Source organism: Alosa sapidissima, chromosome 13 (assembly GCF_018492685.1).
Source record: "Alosa sapidissima isolate fAloSap1 chromosome 13, fAloSap1.pri, whole genome shotgun sequence".
NCBI lineage: Eukaryota > Metazoa > Chordata > Actinopteri > Clupeiformes > Clupeidae > Alosa > Alosa sapidissima.
The window spans coordinates 10,771,873-10,791,769 of NC_055969.1; the positions used below are offsets into that span (position 1 = coordinate 10,771,873).

Below are 19,897 nucleotides of genomic sequence, written 5' to 3' on the forward strand. Positions count from 1 at the left end.
CACACAGAGAGACAGGCACAATGCTGCTAGCTTAGACATTTGAATATGAGTAAATCTAACCACCAACACATCCACATCACCCTTGACAGTGAGACACGCACACCGGACACAGTGACATGCAGGGCCACATCTCGCTCTTCCCAGGAAAGTTGCGTCAGGTGTGTGAATGGCATGGTCAGCAGATTCCCTGGACGAGCAGAAGGGTTGGGTGGGTTAGAAACATGCTGAGTCCAGCACTTCAGCCAGGAAAAAGGGACATGACCGATCTTACACACACCATGCCATACGCCATACGCACACACACACACACATCCTCTCCTGGATCACAAGCAAAACACACACACACACACTCTCACACACACACACACACACACACACACACACCACCTCCACTTTGCTTCCATGCTCTCAGTGCCTACACTCTTCACCTACACACCAGCTGCAGCGCAGCACTCGCCATTCAAACGCTTTGGACTCTGACCCCACTCACTACGCGCGGCCGGGGGGGGGATTGGGTTTCCCCGGCGCGAGCTTGTGTTACACCTCCCAGTAGCTCTCCGGGCATGCTACACCTGCACTGAAATGACACGGTGGGAGAACAGCTTGCCTTATTTATGACGACAGTTCGGGGAGAGACCGGGGCAGTCCCTTCCCCAGGAACGACATACTCCCAGCAGCGACACTCCACCAGCCCCACAACCCCTCCACTTCACCCCCCAGCCCCCCACCCCCCGCTGTTCCTCCTAGACCCCTCCCAACATTGGCGAGCACGGGACCCCCACCCCCCCAATCCCCGGTTTGCACCTTTGGATCCCCACAGCTGTGGCGCTTCTCCGAAACATTGTTATGATCGTTAATATTATAATCATTGCGCTCATCAATGAAAAATCTGTTTGGTGTCAAATCCCGCTCTGATTAATATGCAGATTCCGACTAATTGGGAGCCTAATTAATGCAACGGGGCCTCCTTAAGGTGTTTGGGTCTGAGGCACAAAAAATGTTTTCGGGCTGTCTGAGAGCAGACCGGGTCCCGCCCTCGGACGCGGTGTGGAGGATGGGAATGGGCTCGTGGAGGTGACGTCTAACCTCCACGCAGAGGACATGCAAAAAACCACAACAATTATTCATCACAAGCAAATGAAATGCAAACAATGGGCATTCTGAAAAGGGGCGCTGTATTGACATACGGATCGCTGCCTCTCTGGCATAATCTTAGACCTCTCATGGTAATGCTGTCTGGCACAGAACTGACTCCAAATAGGAGCCATATTGCGAGTAATTAATGATGCGAGCAAAGCCTTGATGAACCAATGGTGTGATTCAATGCAAATTTATTTAAATGTTAGCATATGCAAATGAGAAGGGGGGGGGGGGGACCCAGACTATCGTCCTCTCTCATCTCGCTGCTTCGTTTAAGCACCTGCTGAGAGGTGTATTCAAAAAGGATTTCTTCACTTCAGATGTGGTGTTTTTTCTTTCTTTCTTTTTTCCATTTGGAAATTCTTTCTTTTTAACCTCCTTCCCCCTCTCCTCTCGCCACCCCAACCCCCTCCAACCCCCCCCCCCCAATATCTCATTTTCTGCGAGAGCTCTCCACAAGCATCCCACCACATTAAAAATGAATCTTCCTCACTGCTGAGCAGGAGAAACAGAGGAGGGGGGAGAAAAGAAAAAGAAAAAGAAACAGAAAGAAAGAGAGAGACAGAGAGAGGGAGAGAGAGAAAGGGAAGAAGAGAAGAGGGGGAGAAAGAGCGAGCGAGAGATCGAGAGACCACCTACATCTTGGGCACTGCGTCCCTTTCCTGCATTATGGAGGAGCTCGTCAGACGGCGAGTGGCCGCCTACCTCCTCATCCTCAGCTCCCTGACTCACAGCTCATTCATCATTTACATGGCCTCCTCTCCAGCCCTCTGTTCCTGCGCCTTAACCCTTCACTGCCCACAGCTCTCCACAACTCTCCACAACAACACCACCACCACCACCACCCCTCCTCCGCCTCCATCTAATCCATTTTGGGTGGTGGGCATAACACATGACAGTCTGACGCCGTAATCACACAAGATGCTACACTTAACACCTGTAGTGCTTAGGTCCTCAACTGAGACAAGACTCTTGGCCATCTCTTGTGCGTGGCTTGGAATCATTTAATGAAGGACGCTCTCGACCCAAAGGGAACAGGAGTGAAAGGCAGACGAAGTCTTACGCAAGTACACTCCAACTGTTCACTTCTTCAAACAGTAATAACTCTGCTGCAGCTCCATTTAACCTGGGCTCTGTATTACCTTGACTTATAGCGGCTATGGAATTAAGTATATTGATATGAAGTATTCTCCGAGACTCTACGCAAAGACTACAAAGACTACAAAGCTATGCGTGCAAACTGATTAGCTACAACCCAGAAAAATGGCAAGTGTTTTGAAAATCATATTGAGTGGAGCCCGTCGCTGAAAACGAAAATGTACCCAAAACGTAATGCTCAGAACACCACACGATGTTTTTTTTGTTTTTCCACTGCCCCTAATCCATTTAAAAAAACGAGAACATGAACCGGACAGGAAGCTCGAAGCAATTCAATCTCCAATTCCCCAGCTTATTATGAGCAAGTGCCTGAGTGCTGGCTAGCAATGAGCTCACGGCTTAGAGATGGCCTGCAAGACTGAGCCATGTGTCTCAGCCAGCCAAGCCCATGCAGCGGGAGAGGAAGTGATGAGGGAGAGAGGGAGAGAGAGAGGGATGGAGAGAGAGAGAGAGGGGAGAGAGAAAGGGGGGGATGGAGAGAGATGGAGATGGAGAGAGAGCGAGAAAGAGAGAGAGGGGAGAGAGAGAGGGAAGGTAGAGAGAGAGATGGAGATGGAGCGAGCGAGAGAAAGAGACTTGGACAAAGATAGAGTTGGACAGAGATGGAGTGGAAGAAGGACAGAGGGTAAAGGGATTGAGAGAAATCTGTCTCCACTGGTGTCCCACACAGACTAGAGAACCAAGAGGCACAGCCCACGCCAGAGCTGGTGGTTCTGCTTATCACGCGCCTCTTGCCTGTCCTCCCAACAAAGCCTGGCACAAAGCGCCGCAGCAGTGAATACGGTCCCCCCTGATCACCCGCACAGACTTTAATCCAGGGAGAAAATACCAGATCAGGAGCCCCCAAACACAGGGGCTCAGAGCATGCTTCTGATCCAGACACCAGAGCACTTTGAGAGATTCTTAGGGAGCACTTAGGAGTATTTTTCCCTTTCTCTCTCTCTCTCTCTCTCTCTCTCTCTCTCTCTCTCTCTCTCTCTCTCTCTCTCTCTCTCTTTCACTGCAGGTTAGCCCTCTATGTGTATGAGTATCTGCAGAAAGGACCTGTAGACCATGGGCTGGTACTAAGGCCTTGTGGCCACCCATTGGGCATGGTGTTGCCTGCCCTGTTTATGCCCTGCTGCTGGGTGTTGTGGTCATTTCTATGGCATGCCTGTGGAGTATGCTGGACAAGAGGCATGGTACAGTAAGTGAACCGATATTCTGGGGATGGTACCACTACAGTGTGCTTGTTGAATTCTGAGTGCCGGCCTCAGCTGCTTCAACCAGGCACCATCAAGAGTGAATAAGGAATGAAAGCACACACACACACACGCACACGCACACGCACACGCACACGCACACGCAAACACACACACACACTAAACTTACAATATGGCACAAGCTGACAAAGTCAAAAAACAGCAGGACCCACATCAAAGATGTACATGTCAAATTCTCTTTATCAAATAGCACTTGGTGTCAGCATCAATTGCTACTTCGACTGACGTGACCCACTAAATCTTTTCTTCAACTTAACTTTGCTATATGCTGACTCTCTTTTATTGACATAGGGAATAAATGAGACATTTGACAGTATCCACACTTTTTGTCTTTGAATTTGATCTTTGAGGCTGTCAGCTATCTATCAAAGCACAGATATTCTTTAGGACCCTTAAAAGAACCCCACCTCCCCAGACACCTAAATACTATCATACGTGCATGCATGTCTTTATAACGGATACTTGTGACATGCATGCTTGTGGTTTTCAGAGAGGAAGTGTGGAGCCTTTGATGCAGACCGGAAGCAAGTTCTTGAGGGACGGGCCTCCAGTTGCTGATCGAATTAGACCCACATTTGGGTCAGATGATCGGCAATTATCCTGGAATTCAATACCACTGCAAGTGGAGGGGGAAAAAGAGGGATGTCAGATGCACGACGATGACGCCTCTCCCAATATCTCAAACTAACATCCTAACGCACTGTAATAGGCAATAACTGGCCCAGTTCCATTCATGCTATGCTCTACTGGCAGAAAATCATTACATCAGATACAAGTCCATGCAGGAGAATGAAGAAGTGACAGCGCAGTCAGAGATCGGGCTTGAGGTTTAGAACTCAGCGGCCAGGGCTAGTTGCCCTTTTGATTCAGCGGCCAGGGAGAAGTAGCCCTGAGTTCAGAGTGCTGTGATCCACTCCGCTGACCCTCGACAGGAGACACTGACTGTTTGACCTTGTCTAGAGTAGTGCCCTCCAGACATTTAACTCTCACTCTCTCTCTCTCTCTCTCAAGCTCTCGAGTGTGCTCTTGTGTGTCTGTCTGTATGGCTGTGAACATATGAACAACTCTTTGCTTGAATGTGCTTGTTACAATATTTATCCAGCCTTTAAGTATGTATGTGTATGCGTTTTTAAGTGTGCATACATTTGCATATGTGTGTGCATGTGTGTATCTGTATGTTTTTGGTTGTGTGTGTGTGTGTGTGTGTGTGTGTGTGTGTGTGTGTGTGTGTGGTGCACTCTCCCTTAGGGAGGATGAGGAGAGGGGAGAACAGTAGTGAGCACTTACACAAACACTAACAGCACAAACACAGACACACAGAGCAAGAGAGAAAAACTGCCGCAATTATACTTCCACACCAAAAAGCAAATTGAGGGACACACAATTATCTCCAGTGAATAGCAGACATTCTTTCAAATGTTTGTGAATGCAACACAAAATAAGATAAAAGATTACCATTGTAATGACGATTGTAAACAGGATCTGCATAATTATTGACTGGCTCATATCGGTTCATTTGTATGTCACCATGCCAAGCAGTTAAGCCCTGGCAATTTGGAGTGATTTACAAGACGAACAATTCTTCTGCCCAAATATAGCTGTATAATAAATGCCTTTTTTATTTTCTGCTGTTCATTCGACTTGCAATTAGCCGTACACAGAGGATGATCTCTTGCTTGCAGACAGTGTAATTTGTGAATCTAAAGCAGACTGTAATTACTCTTGGTTTGCTCGCACTCCAGAGGTACTCAGAGGCAAAGCAGATAATTGGCATTAGAGGAGGAAATATGAACTTGGGACTGAAGCACACTCACACGCACAGACCCACACACACTCCCAGAAAACTTCTTGATCACTTTATTTGAGTTGTGAAGTTAAGAAAATGCTGTTTGGTGAGAATTTGGTGAATAGAGGCCAAACTATTCCAGCCCATATTCTTCATATGAGCCCAAAAAGACCGTAGTGATTCTCTATTAAATACCTTCCAAATGACAGTGTGCCTTCCAAGTGCCACTTTAACTGCATTCATTTGTCTGTTTACATCGCAGTGGCTTTAATTGCTGTTATTTTGTAATCAGTCGCGCACATAAAGTGTAGGTCTGATTGGAGTATTTTCCCTGTCACCAAAAAGCATCTCAAAGTGAGCACCACTTGTCTCGTTTGGTTTATGCATCTATGCTGCAGATGACCGCTGACCAGCACTCCACTGCTGATCCCCAGGGGCTGCATGAGATCAATCCTACAACAGAGGTATTTGTGGTGCAGTTTCAGAAAACAAAAATCACTTAGTGTCAACCACAACAGCGTGCAGTCACTATCGGGATGACTTTCATTATTGCTATGCGATGAGAGGCAGGAGTGCCAATGGTCGACACATGTGAGCCTCTTCATATTGACCTCCAGTGACCTCCAGTCAGCCCACTCCTGCGTGTCCAGGGACCTGAGCTCATGTCACTTCTGGGAGGAGGTAAATGAATACCACTTCCTCCCTGAGACATACGGTCTGCGGCCATTGCATCACGCCTCTATCCACATCCTGTCTGACTGACACATGTTCTCGCTGGCTGTCCTGACCTAATGCTTGTCCAATGCAATGCTCTGCTACAAGCACCCCGCAAATAGAGAGAGAGAGGGGGGTGAGAGGGAGAGAGAGAGAGAGAGAGAGGGAGAGAGAGACAGGGAAAGAGAAAGATAGAAAAAGAGAGGGGGAGAGACAGAGGAATCCAATTTGCATAGAGGCTCCAAATTCGTTATGAGAGACAAAGCTAAACCACTCACTGACACCTGGTCCATGCAAAGCATCAGCTACACTTGCACCGGGCAACATAGAGGGAATCCAAGCAGCAGGAGGAAAGCTCGCCCAGTCATACAGTCACACATTACTCAATGGTTTCTCTCAGTTTCTCTCTGTTTACTGACTGAGTAACATTCTCACTCAGTGACCAATTCAACGGACACTCCAAGTATGTCCTCACTCGTGTCACTCTGAAACTGGCAGACTTGCCCACCATTTGTCTACTGATGACGTGCGATGCAGGATTTGTGTGGTGATGGCAGTGTGTTGACAGACATCCTGGCGTAAGTGTCCAGTGTACTCACGTAGTCATGGAACGCCTTGGCTTCGCTCGAGTGCTCGCATGTCTCTCGTCTCTCAGGTGCCGCACAGTACAGGTCCCAGAACACACTACGAAGAGCAAGCAACACTCGCAACATTACTATCACGCTGCTTATTAAGTGTATTTATCTAAAAAATACAATAAAGTCTTTTTATAACATGGCCATGCTGTGTAAACCTATTATATCCCACCTAGCTAAGCACAAGAATTATATTGAAATTGTACATTAAGTTTTCATAATAGTTATCGGAACTCCCCCTATTACCGTCGGCCCCGTATTTCCGCCGTCTTGCGTGTATGTGTCACTTAATATTCATTTCTATACAAACCAAGACGGCGGATTCCTAAAGAAACGCAAGCACCCAAACTATAGGTGTATCTAAATTAGCTATGTAGCAAAAATGACATTTCACCGTAACTAGAAGAGCTGTAAACAGTGTACACAACCGCTTGGAGCTCCAGTGGAATTTTTATTTCATGACGAGAATTCTCGGTCTAACCGCTCATGTGCCGTTGAAACGGCGTAAATAGGCGACCCATCAGGCCAGCACTATAACTCCGAGCGTGGTAAACAAAATCAGACATTTCAGGCAGTAAATGCTCCCTTTAAGAACCAAACCAGATTTTGTTCAAATCTACACACCTATGGCTACTGAAAAATGTATCAATTTAATTTAACAAATGTTATTTTGAAGTGTTAAAAAACATCGTTGTTTTAGAATTTCTGAACAGAAGTGGTGATAATTGGGGGTGTTACGATAGCAACACTGAGTATATTCTCATTTGAGATTTCAAGGATTCAGTCTAATGAAGGGCCTTTCTGTTTGAATCACAATCTCCCTACATTTTTCATTGACAAGCAAACTAAAGGTATTCTGGCTTCTCCCACCTTCTGCACCTAAATCAGTTTTCGCTAGGATCACTACTCCCAACTCAGATTTTCGATGGATTATTTTTTTGCAAGAAGAATCGATGGGCCATTCTGAGGGGCCCACCAATCACTGACCAGGTGGGGTGGCTAAGTGTGATGATGCCTAAATGAACTGTTTGTTTGACATTAGTTACAGCAATGGTGGCACTGTGGCAGTGTATGGCTAAAGCTAAGTATAAGTATATATACTCTTTTGATCCCATGAGGGAAATTTGGTCTCTGCATTTATCCCAATCCGTGAATTAGTGAAACACACTCAGCACACAGTGAGGTGAAGCACACACTAATCCCAGCGCAGTGAGCTGCCTGCAACAACAGCGGCGCTCGGGGAGCAGTGAGGGGTTAGGTGCCTTGCTCAAGGGCACTTCAGCCGTGCCTACTGGTCGGGGTTCGAACTGGCAACCCTCCGGTTACAAGTCCGAAGCGCTAACCAGTAGGCCACGGAAGCACTACGAACAGTAGCACCGCACCGCACCACAGTAGCACCGCTACTGAACTGAAGCTGGAGCAAATAAAAAAAGAATGTGTAATATTATTAATTGAATCAACAATGTTCCCTTACTGCCTATGGGCATACGAGCAAGCCCAGAAGGCTAGTCCCGTGGTTTGGCTGAAAATGAACCCCCAGTCTACACCCATTTGTATACACCGACAGGAGGCAAACCCCTCTAGGGTGAGGCCCGGTTCCACTTACAGAGTGAGTTATATCAGGCTAAGTGAAACTACCTGTGAAGGTTTCATTAAGAGGTGACTAAAACTGAGAGAAGAAAAGGAAACACATACTCACCACCACCACGAGTGTAGGAACCCAGGGGGCTCCCCTAACGTGATGTTCTTCTCCCATCTTATCTGGAGAGGAGGGAGAGAGAGCACAGGGTGAGAGCATGGAGGACACAGCTAGGGACAGAGGAGTGAGTGAGAGAGTGAGAGAGAGAGAGAGAGAGAGAGAGAGAGAGAGAGAGAGAGTATGTAAGTGTGTGTGTGTGTGTTTGTGTGTGTGTGTGTGCGTGTGCGTGTGCGTGTGCGTGTGCGTGTGTGTGTGTGTGTGTGTGTGAGTGTGTGAGCAACTGCATGCATAGCCAGGAATGTGTTGAATGCATTTGTATATGCCTTCTCTCTGACTCACACACTTGATCTTGTGAGAGCACTAATAATCTGAGTGGCAGTAGGTGAAACCTGAAAGCAGTTGAAAGTCCCTCAAAACCCTGTGACGATCCCAATTTTTGACACCATCCTTTTTAACTGCCATAACCAATTTGGTGAGGCTCTGCTCAGTGCGGTGAATGTCATGGCATAATCTGTGCAATACCTACAGCATTTAAACACTAAATGCTACCTAGATCATCTCTATCCCACATTAGCTCCTTAATCAAACCACATTACACAAGAACTGTGTAAAGCTTCGTCCTTCGTTGAAATATAGAAATGAGTTGAAATGTATTGTACATGGTCTGATGACTCATAAGTAAACATAGGAGATTAGTATAGGAACAGTCTTAGTGACTAAAGGCAGAAGAAATGTCAGAGTTGTCTATTTTTGAGGACAGAGGCACTCACACAATGTGCTATACTGTGACAGTATTGTCTTCTTGGGAGGGTGCCACATTATCCTAATGCTGACAAGCATACTATACCCGCTGAAAAGCTTTATGATCATTATGCTGTTGATGTCACTCCACACTCACTTTGCCAAGGACATTTCCTATCAGTGCAATACTGAACTGAGAACTGAGCACACACACAGCCTTATGGAAAATATATGGAAAGCCATTGTGACATTTACATTTAAAGAATGAGGTCTCAAGCCGATAATCCTCATCATGCCAAATAGCTGATTGTCTTTGCTACTGTGAGAGTTTTACCAGTTTATAAGCATGCACCACCTCGCATCCAATCCCATTAAGTGGACACCAAACAACTAATGCGTTCTGCTTGCTCAGCATATCGCCTGCATGTAATTAAATTAGCCGCCAAGGCCCCAGGAGTGCCCGCCCGCCCGCTGCCTGCCACTGCTGCCTATGAGGCTCTGAGGCTGCCTGGATGGCACTCCAATAAAGCAGTCCTTACATACACCCACCACCACCCCCACCACCCCCAAGCCCCTAATCCCAGTGTGTGGCTTACCTCTGACAGGAACGTCTGTGCTGACTTCTGAGCACCGACATGTAGCAAATACTCGTACACATAGAGCGCTAACCTAAAGTGAGAGAGAGAGAGAGTGAGAGAGAGGAAGGAAAGGAGGAGAGAGAGAGTGGTGAGTGGGGGATGAAAAGCATCAGATGTGTCTGAAAGCTCTCAAGGCTGATCAGCTGCCAATCAGCACACATCAGTCACTTCCACCTCAGCCTCTCATTACAACCCGGGGGAAAACAGTTATCAGAATATTTATTTATTTGTTTCGAATGTGATTACATCAAATGTGTCATCTTCATCTAGTCCAAAAAGGTCTGTTTACATCTCACTCTAGCTCTCTGACTGATCCTCAGCTACTCAGGGCTGTGCTGGGCCGGCTCTGCTCTGATCCAGACGTTAAGCAGAACAAGAGCCGGAGCTGGAAAAGGTTACGTCTGAGATTGCAGTTCCACTGAAGCCGACTGAGGAGGTCTGGCAGTCGGCGCACAAGTGTGCCAGATGTAAGTGATCTATCGGATAACACGGGAAATAACTTTTTACTGTCAGCAATGCGTTGAACACATCACTTTGTCTCAGTGGCTGGAGAACATAGCAGGTACAGTAGGGCCTATTGATCAGCCGTGCTTTACTACAGTGGAGGAGATAGAGTTCGCGTCAGGACACCCTGCAGCAACACCAACACTCCAGTTTGAGCCTTCACTCTGAAACATTTCTGTGCCATAACGCATCCCTCTCCATGTGCCTTATTTTCTTCTAAAAGTTTTGTCGCACACATATCTTTTCTGCCTACCGAGACAAGAGAAACCCACCGACAAAAAAAGGAGACATTAATTATTTACACACAAAACCACTGACAACGAGTCCATTAACCAGTTGTTTATTTACCTCTGATCCACTAGTATCTTTAATGTCTCTATAAACTTGGGCACCTTTGATGGAGTGAGGCCAGAGGGTCAAATAGAGGATCAATATTGCATGGAAAAACAGCCAGATGCTTTGATCAGCTCCTGCAAACAGCATGATTGAGTCCCTGACCTGTGCTCAGGAGGATCAGAGAAGCAATTCTGCTGCCCGCTGAATTATGGAAGAGTCCATCAAGCCGTGAGTTGACCTCAGTGTTATAATGCAGATGATCCATTAGTCGAACACCACCACAGCACAGCGCAGGCAGCAGAAACACGAGAGCGGCTTATGTCTCAAGGGCAACACACTGTCGGTTCACGGCAATGCCCAACCTGTGCAGATCCATGTCGACACATGCAGGTTAAATCGCTCCCCATGTCTGGTCACTACGTTTCCATAAGCATGGAAGAAACAAGAAACTTTTGGATGGGAGTGTGTCAAGAGTGTCTTATTTCTAGTCCTTGCGTCAGCTCTACATGACAGAGTGTCTCTTACAGGAGAGGCGCATGGTGGCTGGGTGGCTGGCTCCCTGGCTCCTGCCTGCCGCCGTCACCATCAGCAGAGTACCCACCGCGGCCTCTGAGCCCCGGCGCTGGGAGCGACGGCTGCCGTTACGTCACCGGCGGTCCCACGCCAGGGCTGTTTCATAAGTGACCCTCGACCGGGTCGTTCACACATGGCACACGGATGAGCTCTACAAAACATCGGATCGGATGCTCGGGATGCTGGACCGATTCACCTGCCATAAAGCCTCACTTTATTTAATACTTTGTTACTTCTTTTACTTAATACTTTTTATTTTATACAGAAAGGAGGCAAACAAACTGGGGTGCAAAATCCCGTTGTATTTGTCCAGTTACACAGTCACCTATGCCCACTCAATGACAGTAACTTACGGAGACATTTCAGTCTCTTTCCAGGTACGAGGGTGGGTTAAGAGAGAGAACAAAAGGCATCGGGAGAGTGGGAGAGGAGACAATTGTACTGGAACAAAAGGATTGCGAGCTGGATAATAACTGGGGATACTGACGCAAATAGTGACAGAGATGAAAGGATCTGGGTGGGAGGAAGTGAAAGGGAGAGAAGAGCAGAGGAGAGGAGAGGAGGGGAGGGGAGGTGGAGTGAGGGGGGGGGGGGGGTAGTTGAAGGGGGAGGTACCAACTAATACTCCAAAGGTCTGTAAACTTTTGGTATCGCCATGGTGATGGGTATGACAGGGGGGAGTGGTATGGTTGCGAGCGGCATGCCCCCTCCTTCCCTGCAACACCCCCCCCCCCCCCCCGCTGGGACACTGCTCCACATAACCAGAATGGAAACGCTGGAGAGGAAAGATCCAGAGCGCAGCGAGAGTCCTCACTTCCCCCACTTCAGTCCCCACTCCACACAGCGACACAAAAATGTGGCTCACAGTAACGGGAGGGGGTGATGAAACACCGCTCAAAGATTTATGTCCAAGTCTCCTTGAAATGTACATCATACACAACATATTCATATGCTACAGAGAGTGAGAGCAAGAGTAATCAAATTTGTTGTTGTTGTTGTTTTTTTTTATTAAAATGCTGCCATGTTGCAGAATTTTACACCACTACTCCAAAGCAGAAATCTCTACTTCAACTTCAACATCCAACAGAGGGGCTTGGCACCGTGGTACCATCATGCCATGTGGTTTGCCTTAGTTTCCCAAAAAAGTCCAACAACATAGGGGGCATGGAGGTGCGGCGAGGGCAAGGGTTTCATTACAGAGCAGGGTGGTCTGAAAGGATCAAAGGAATACGTGGGAGAGGGCGACAAAAGAGAGAACAGGTGACCCAAGCGTGTCTACATGCTGCTTCAAATGCCTCGAGCGGTTCGGGAGAGAAACAGTTCCGCTGATGTCACTCTGATTCCCATGTTCATTCAGTGGGGATCTAAAATATGCCTAGAAACATGTTCCAAGGTGTCTCTGAAATCAAATTCACAGAGTCCAGTTGGAACAAGTCTCACAGGTTTTTTTCTTTTTTTTTTCCAAATCAAAACAGAGCCTTTCTTTCATTTCTCCTCCCTTCGCTCTCTAACTGTCCACCTTAAAACTCCAGACTCCTTTTGCAGACTGCCCGGACATCAGTAAACAACTCCCCCCTCCCCAGTCGCCCTTTTGGAGGACAACAGGGAGGTCTGTTCAAACCTAGCCGAGCAAAACAGATTGTCTGGTGTGCCGTGCAGGTAGTGGCTGTCAAGCTTTGTCATGTTCACAGAGACAATAGAACTGTGTCCCTAAGGGGAGAAATAAGGAAATCCAGCTGGCGTTGCTTGGTGATGGTTAGCAATTGTTCGGTAAAATATTAAACAAGGTAATCACACCATCACTTCACCAGATGTGATTGAGCATAGAGGGAGAGTCGAACTGGGGGAAAGTGGGGGCTGATTTTGGCTGACTCACAGCACCTGAGTCAGGAGAGGAGTGTGTGAGAGAGAGAGTGAAAGAGAAAGAGAGAGTGAAAGAGTGAGACAGAAACAGAGAGAGAGAGAGAGAAAAAGGAAGAGTTGAAGAGAGAGCAAGCGAGTGAGAGAGTGAGAAAGAGAGGTCAGGAATATTTTGTGTCGCAGGCGCAGTAGCCTCTCTCCAATCTGCTCACCGCCCCCCCCCCCCCCCCCCCACTCCCCGCAGATCCCCTCTCCAGCCCAGGCTCCCATTATCTCCAGCAGCAGCCACACTCGGGCAAGCCGCAGCTCTGTCAGCCTGGGGGAGCACAAGCTGAATGGGGTGGACTGGAATACGCAGGAGCAGGCTGGGCTGGGCTGTGTGCTGGCCTGGACTCGCCTGGACTGAACTGGCCCGTACTGTGAGTCAGGACTGCAGGGGTGGACTACAATTACTAGCCCACTGGGTGAAACAAATAGACTAGACTTCTGGATTTGTCTTGACTCCTTCACTACACTACTGGGCTTCACCTAAGTCGACCAGTGTTTGCTCCATTATTTAACTGGACATGAATCCTTGGCTTTGCTACTAGAATGAGCTGTTGGACTGAAGTTGGAGCTGATCTCGCTTGGGTTGAACTGTCAACTAAGGTTGACAAGAGCAATGGTGAAATATCTGTTATCTGTCAGGCCCTTCTGCTCACTCTTGCCTTCTGCCCTCCAACTACCCACCCATCCTCTCCCCATCCTTTCCTCCCACCACACTCCGAAAAAGCTGGGCAGCAGCAGACGGGCACATTGTTTTGGCATCAGTGCCGCCATAAAGGAAAACACAACAACATAAAACAGAAAGATAAATAGCTTTCGGACTGTGTTAACCTCAGGGTTTGCATTAGGCTGCGGTGCCTCCCACATCACAGAGAGTGGCACAGAGTGGCACGGCCCTTTGAAGCTGAAGTGGCTCAGAACAAGTGCTCAATGTAACAGGCTGATAGCACTAATAGCAGGGACAATGATGTGACAAATTGCTGGACCAGCTTTATGAAGATGCGTCTGTAAGTGAAAGCCTCAGGTAATGACTTGGCTCCAGAATAAACAGGCTGTAACACAATAATCAAACCAACATTAATTCTGTTCCATTTCTAATCTGTGACATGCTAAACGCTGAAACATTGACAAGTGGTACAGTAGACTTCAGTTGATCCAATCTGCCAGATCATACAAGCTTACAAGCCAAATGTTGACATAAGGTTTGTCCTTTTCATTTTTAAATATTATGTCAACACTGCTGAGGAGAGTAAGCCCTAAAGTAAATCAATGTCGTCTTGGGAACCAAGTCTTAACCCAAAACAGTGATCACTCACCGAGGCTGTGCAAAATCAGCGTCGACGACTGACCTCAGATTACCCATGCCACTGACAGAGCAGCAGGGTGAGAAAGACATGGCACGTAAACAGACGGTGGCATTAAGTGGCAGAGGTCAAATGGCCAAACTGACGTCTGTGCTCCTGATGTTTGCCTTTGATTTGCTGCATGCTCTATGATTCAGCCAGTCAAAACGTTATGAGTTGAAATTAGACAAAAGCAGCAGTCTACCCAAAACAAAAATGTCAGTCGACAGCTCAAACAATGCAGTTGTAAAAATGTGACTGGGCATGGAGGCTAATGTCTCTTGGCAAGACAAATGACCTTTTTGATCTGATTTGACCATTACTGAGTGTTTTCCTCTCAAACGTGGAGAACAATTCATGTGTTTAAAAAAGTAAAGGGCTATCACTTCAAAAGCAACCGTTGTTTCCTCAATTAGACTTCTGTTGCATAAAGGAGAATCATAACAACTATTTTTCTGGTGGGGATAACAGGAAATGCCCCCAGCTTTTCGAACAGAGAGGAAGAAGAGAACCAGGAGTCCATGACTTCCTGTAAAAAAAACTATGGAGAACACTAAATAAGTTCAGCTGTGAACTTTGGTGCATAATGAACACAAACTGAAGAAATAAGAGAGCTTTTTAGGTTGCATCCACTAAAGGCACTTAACCATTGTTCAAAAGGATCATAATTTGAAGCCTGCTAAGCATCTCTCCAAAGTCATATCCTCAGTCTGGTAGAGAGTATTACTAAATCAACTAAATTAATCAACAGTCAATTAATATTGATTGGTCCAAACATATACCTTAGTTAAGACTTTTCCAGAGACATTGTCTGCAGATTTAATTCTCATAAAAATGACAAAAAAAAAAATGAGTTCATATGGTGCATATCGTGTAATGTACCACTGGACCCAAAATGGTATTAAACGCAAGGTGAGTTCCGCAGCCCCAAATTGTCAGTGGTTCATTCACCCCAATCAAAAGGGATTCATTCCAGAAAGAACACTCGCAAACATGGAGTGACAGTGAGGATCGAGCCGCAGTTCTACAGCACTGCCTAAGCTTCTCTCCGTCACGCATGCTTAACCTTGCGCCGCTGTGTGGACGATGCCACTTGCATATTAATGTGGGCAGATATTACAGAAGTCTACTCTCACCCTTCTCAGCGTGAACAAGACAGTGAGGAGAGGAGAGACAGAACAGTGGATTGAGAAAGACAGGCAGAAAGCAGGAGAGGGAGAGATAGAGAGAGGGGGATAGATAGAGAGGTGTTTAGAAAGAAGTCAAGTGATGGTGACAGAGAAAGAAATAGGGAGAAGACAGAGAGAGAGAGACAGGAAAAGGTTGGGAATGTGCTACAAAGACAAGGATGTAAAGACAGAGTAAAGTGATGACAAACAGGACAGGGGAAATGCAGGAATTACCAGAGAGAGTGAGAGACTAACGTGAAGAGAATGAAAAACAGACTTCACTCCATCACAGCAATACACTCCAAAAAGCAAACAGAGTGACACATCAGGTTACTGATCCTTGGGGTAAGGAGAATTTTAAAGTGTAAATAGGATCAAGTGGTCTTTAACACCATGTGGGCTAGAACCGTCACCCCAGCTTATCAAGCAAGGTTAATATTTGCCAAAAATGTACAATATTACAATATTTGATAATGCTTCAACGTCAAATCCCCAAAAGGATCAAAGGTGTAACTTTTCAGGCTTTGTCAGGCTGTCAGTTAAGCTAAATGACAGAAGTCTATTGGTTGCATACAAACTATAGCCTATTAACTCTACAACTCTACATTAACCCACCGAAAAAGCTTCATGGACTTTTTTTTTTATCACATCTGACACTATCACTGAGATACAGAAGAGAAAGACAGCTTTGTTGGATTTCAAATTTACATTGACATGTCTTGTTCAAGTCATTTATTCATTATTCAGAGACTGACACCATTGAATAGCCTATCAACATCAGGCTCTGATAAGGCCTGGATAATGAAATGTCATCAAAACCTTAAAAATAAAAATAAACAGGCCTAATGTAAAATTCTCCCACACATAAAGCAAAGTTACAGTTAACAAATATAAAAATATTTGTGCTGACACATTGCCTGTGAGTATCTCTGTAGTTTACTTTCATGACTATAGCAAAACATTGTCACACAAGATAACCATATCTCTACTGTCAAAGTAAAAACATTGCCATGTAGTAGGGGGGCCTATGTGTCTAATTTGGAGGCTTGTGGGATTCCCATGTTAATTTTTGGAGAGTATTATATCTTTGTTCTAGGGGTTCTTAAGAGTAAAAAAAAAACATTTTTTGAAGGTTTTGAAGGACCCAAATCAAAGGTCAAATTCAGGAAAGGTCAAATTTGGTGTTTTGTTCATAAACCTCACATTGCTGGTATTATAGCATAGGGTTTGGTGCCAAAAAAGCAAAGATATTCTACAAGGTAGTGTGCAAAAATGGACCACATAAACAATACAACATTATAAAACATTTTTAGGCTGATGATTGATCTCTTTAACAAGACATTGTGCCTAAAATGCTCAAAATTGTCCGCTTAAAAAAATAATACTTCAATATCAATACTATCAATTCATGCCTATTTGTGTGCTTGAGTGTAGGCCTAGCCTGCTCTGCCAGTTCTTGTCTACACCCATTCAGAGCGCAAAGTGCAGAGATCTCTGTTATATCAAGTTTAATAGACTTTTACTTAGCTTGTACCAGCTGAAGTCTGTAAGGCCTTCAGTAGCCTATATGTAAGTGTGAAGAAAAGAAAGGGTAAAAGGATCAGATAGAAAAACAGACAGGTGAGTGTGTGTGTGAGAGGGAGAGAGAGAAAGAGAAAGAGAGACACTAGCAGTGACAGTTGGCTGTTGATAGCTGGCAGTTATAGAATTTAGAATATCAAATTTTCATTTTCATTTTCATGGTTCATGGTGGCACAGTCTAGTTAGGTTATATTCTGAGGTGTGTCTTTCTGTTAGTCAGGTGATGGCACACATATTCTAAAAGAAACAGATTTTGGGCTATGTATCCATTGGCAGATATGTGTGGACTGGTGAATGACCCTATGACATATGCCAAATTTCTTGTTTTTGTCCATGAAAGAGTATGGAGATGGTGATCACAGATCACAGAACGATTACAACGTTACAGTGCAGTTATATTACAACAGAACAAAGCAGTTTGGCACAGGAACTGCTACAAATCCACCTGTAACAGTGAGCATTTGCAGCATGCTAAGATTCGCTACTAGAAATCATGTTAAGCGGGCACGACTCAGTGGCTTCAGAAAAGACGTGGTAGACCATCTTCTGAACCTGCAGCAACACCTGCAACTGCATCAAGTCCATCTAGAGGGACTTTGTACACTTGTTCAGCAGCAGCTGCCAGCATAAATGCTTCTTCTGTCAGAAGCAGACAAAAGAGCGTCTTCATGAGGTGTCCTCTTTCAATGCAGGCAACTTTTTACAGGTAGCCAGTGTAAAGATGCTAGGATGGGGGAAATAATATGTTCATATTTTTTGTGTGTGTGAGCAGCTGCATTTTGTATAAGCTGTAAGCTCTTTAGACAGGTATTATTACAGCCAGCGTATAGAGCATTGCAATAGTCTACCCTTGAGGTGACAAAAGCATGGATTAATTTCTCAGCATTTGGTAAGGATAAGGACTTCCTTATCTTGGAAATGTTCCTTAAATGGTAAAATGACGTTTTGGTGATCTGTTTTATGTGATTATTTAGTGCTAGGTCCTGGCTTGTGGATGAAGTCAGTGGAAGATCACTATGTAGCCTGTGATGTGGATAGGATATCCCTCATCTTTTTAGAACCTAAAACGATGACTTCTGTTTTATCTGAGTTCAAAAGCAGGAAATTATTCGTCATCCATGTCTTTATATCTCTTATACATGTGTCAAGTTTGGCTAACGGGGTTAATTCATCAGGTTTTATGGAGAGGTACAGTTGTGTATCATCTGCATAAGAATAATAAAAACAACAGGGGCCCCAGTATACTGAGCCTTGAGGCCCTCCATATTTTACCATAGTCAGGGTAGATGGTTTATTATGGACCTGTACAAATTGTTGACAGTTAGGAAGGTATGTAAACCAAGCGAGTGCTGAGTTTTGATGCCTATCAAATTTTCAAGCCTAAGTAGTATGTCATGGTCTATGGTGTCAAAGGGAGCGCTGAGGTCCAGGAGGACCAGCATTGCTACAAGGCTAGGTTTTTTGAGGGGCTTAATAACAGATGTCTTAAACAACTGCGGTACATGCCCTGATAGCATTGAATTATATATAATCTAGAGCAAAACATTATCCAGGAAGGGGAGAGTAGTCTTAAGAAGGTGAGTAGGAATAGGGTCTAGTAGACTAGTTGTAGATTTTGATGAGGAAATTGTGGAGGTGAGATCTAATATGTTTTGTATATGTAAATGAATTAAATGTTGTTTGAGGTCTCATCTGTGATTCTGTTATGTTTCTCCTATCTTTCAGCAATGGAGTATGTCTATTTGGTGAAACTGATTGGTTATTAATCTTATCTCTAATTGTTTGACATACAATCATAGTACTGACATACATTTATACTGTTGAAAATAACTGTTTTGTGAACTTTATTCAACATAGCCAATGATTTAGGCGAAATGTATGGTGTTAATTACAGTGAAATATACAATTTCATAAAAATAGGGTTGAAACAGGAGACATAATTTTTCTCCATGTTCAATGACCCCTAAAGACAGTCCAACCACTCTCCAAAAATTTACATTTCAAACCCACAGAAACCACATAGGCCCCCTGACTAATGGTCCCATGCAGTTGTCACCGCAAGGGATGCTTGCCAAGAATCCCCCAGTCCCTGCATTAGGCTACATGAAGGAAGTTTGTTCTTCAGACTTCTCGCAATTGTCAAGAGGAAGTGAGGTGGGTAAGCCAGCGAAGCATTTCTCTGATTGACTGACAGAACATAGCAATAAAGAAAATATCACTTCATGCAAGTTGGATTCCTTACTGAACGAATAGGGATAGTTTCTAAACCTCCAAAATGTATTCTTATCCACAGTGATGAACGACATAGACTTTCTCATAGGCTACAGAGCCTCACTAATAGAGAAAAAAGCCTACACAAAGCGTTCCATGTCACAATGTCAAACTTTTCATGCAGAGCTAACACAGCAGTTGTCACATCAAATTGTCATTCTTGCAAAATAATTGTCAATCAACTTTTGAGACAACACGTCAATCTAGCCAACAACATAAACGTTACATAAAACTAAACTGACAGCAAATCTCTGCTGCCGATCTCTCCTGTCAGTTTAAAACGTCCATACACAAAATCAGCAAGTCTTCAACGCGAAGCACCACTAGTCTCTGGTAGGCTACAACATTGCACTTAGTCGTAGGCTACTAGGCTACACAGTGTTATCGTACGCATATTCGCCTACGTGAGATAAAAAAATGAATGGTTTCCACTTCCAGACAA

The 19,897-nt window shown here is 45.2% G+C and overlaps 1 protein-coding gene across 4 annotated transcripts in view; it reads right to left on the bottom strand.

Moving 5' to 3' along the window:
- Positions 1-19,897, bottom strand: part of ssbp2 (single-stranded DNA binding protein 2) — a 49,212-nt gene that overhangs the window by 28,485 nt on the left and 830 nt on the right. For all 4 annotated transcript variants that reach the window (XM_042058631.1, XM_042058630.1, XM_042058628.1 and 1 more), the window contains exons 2-4: positions 9,732-9,804; positions 8,395-8,456; positions 6,660-6,744 (exon numbers count right to left, since the gene is read on the bottom strand). In XM_042058631.1, coding sequence (XP_041914565.1) covers positions 6,660-6,744; positions 8,395-8,456; positions 9,732-9,804 — 220 coding nt within the window. The remainder of the gene's footprint in view (positions 1-6,659; positions 6,745-8,394; positions 8,457-9,731; positions 9,805-19,897) is intronic.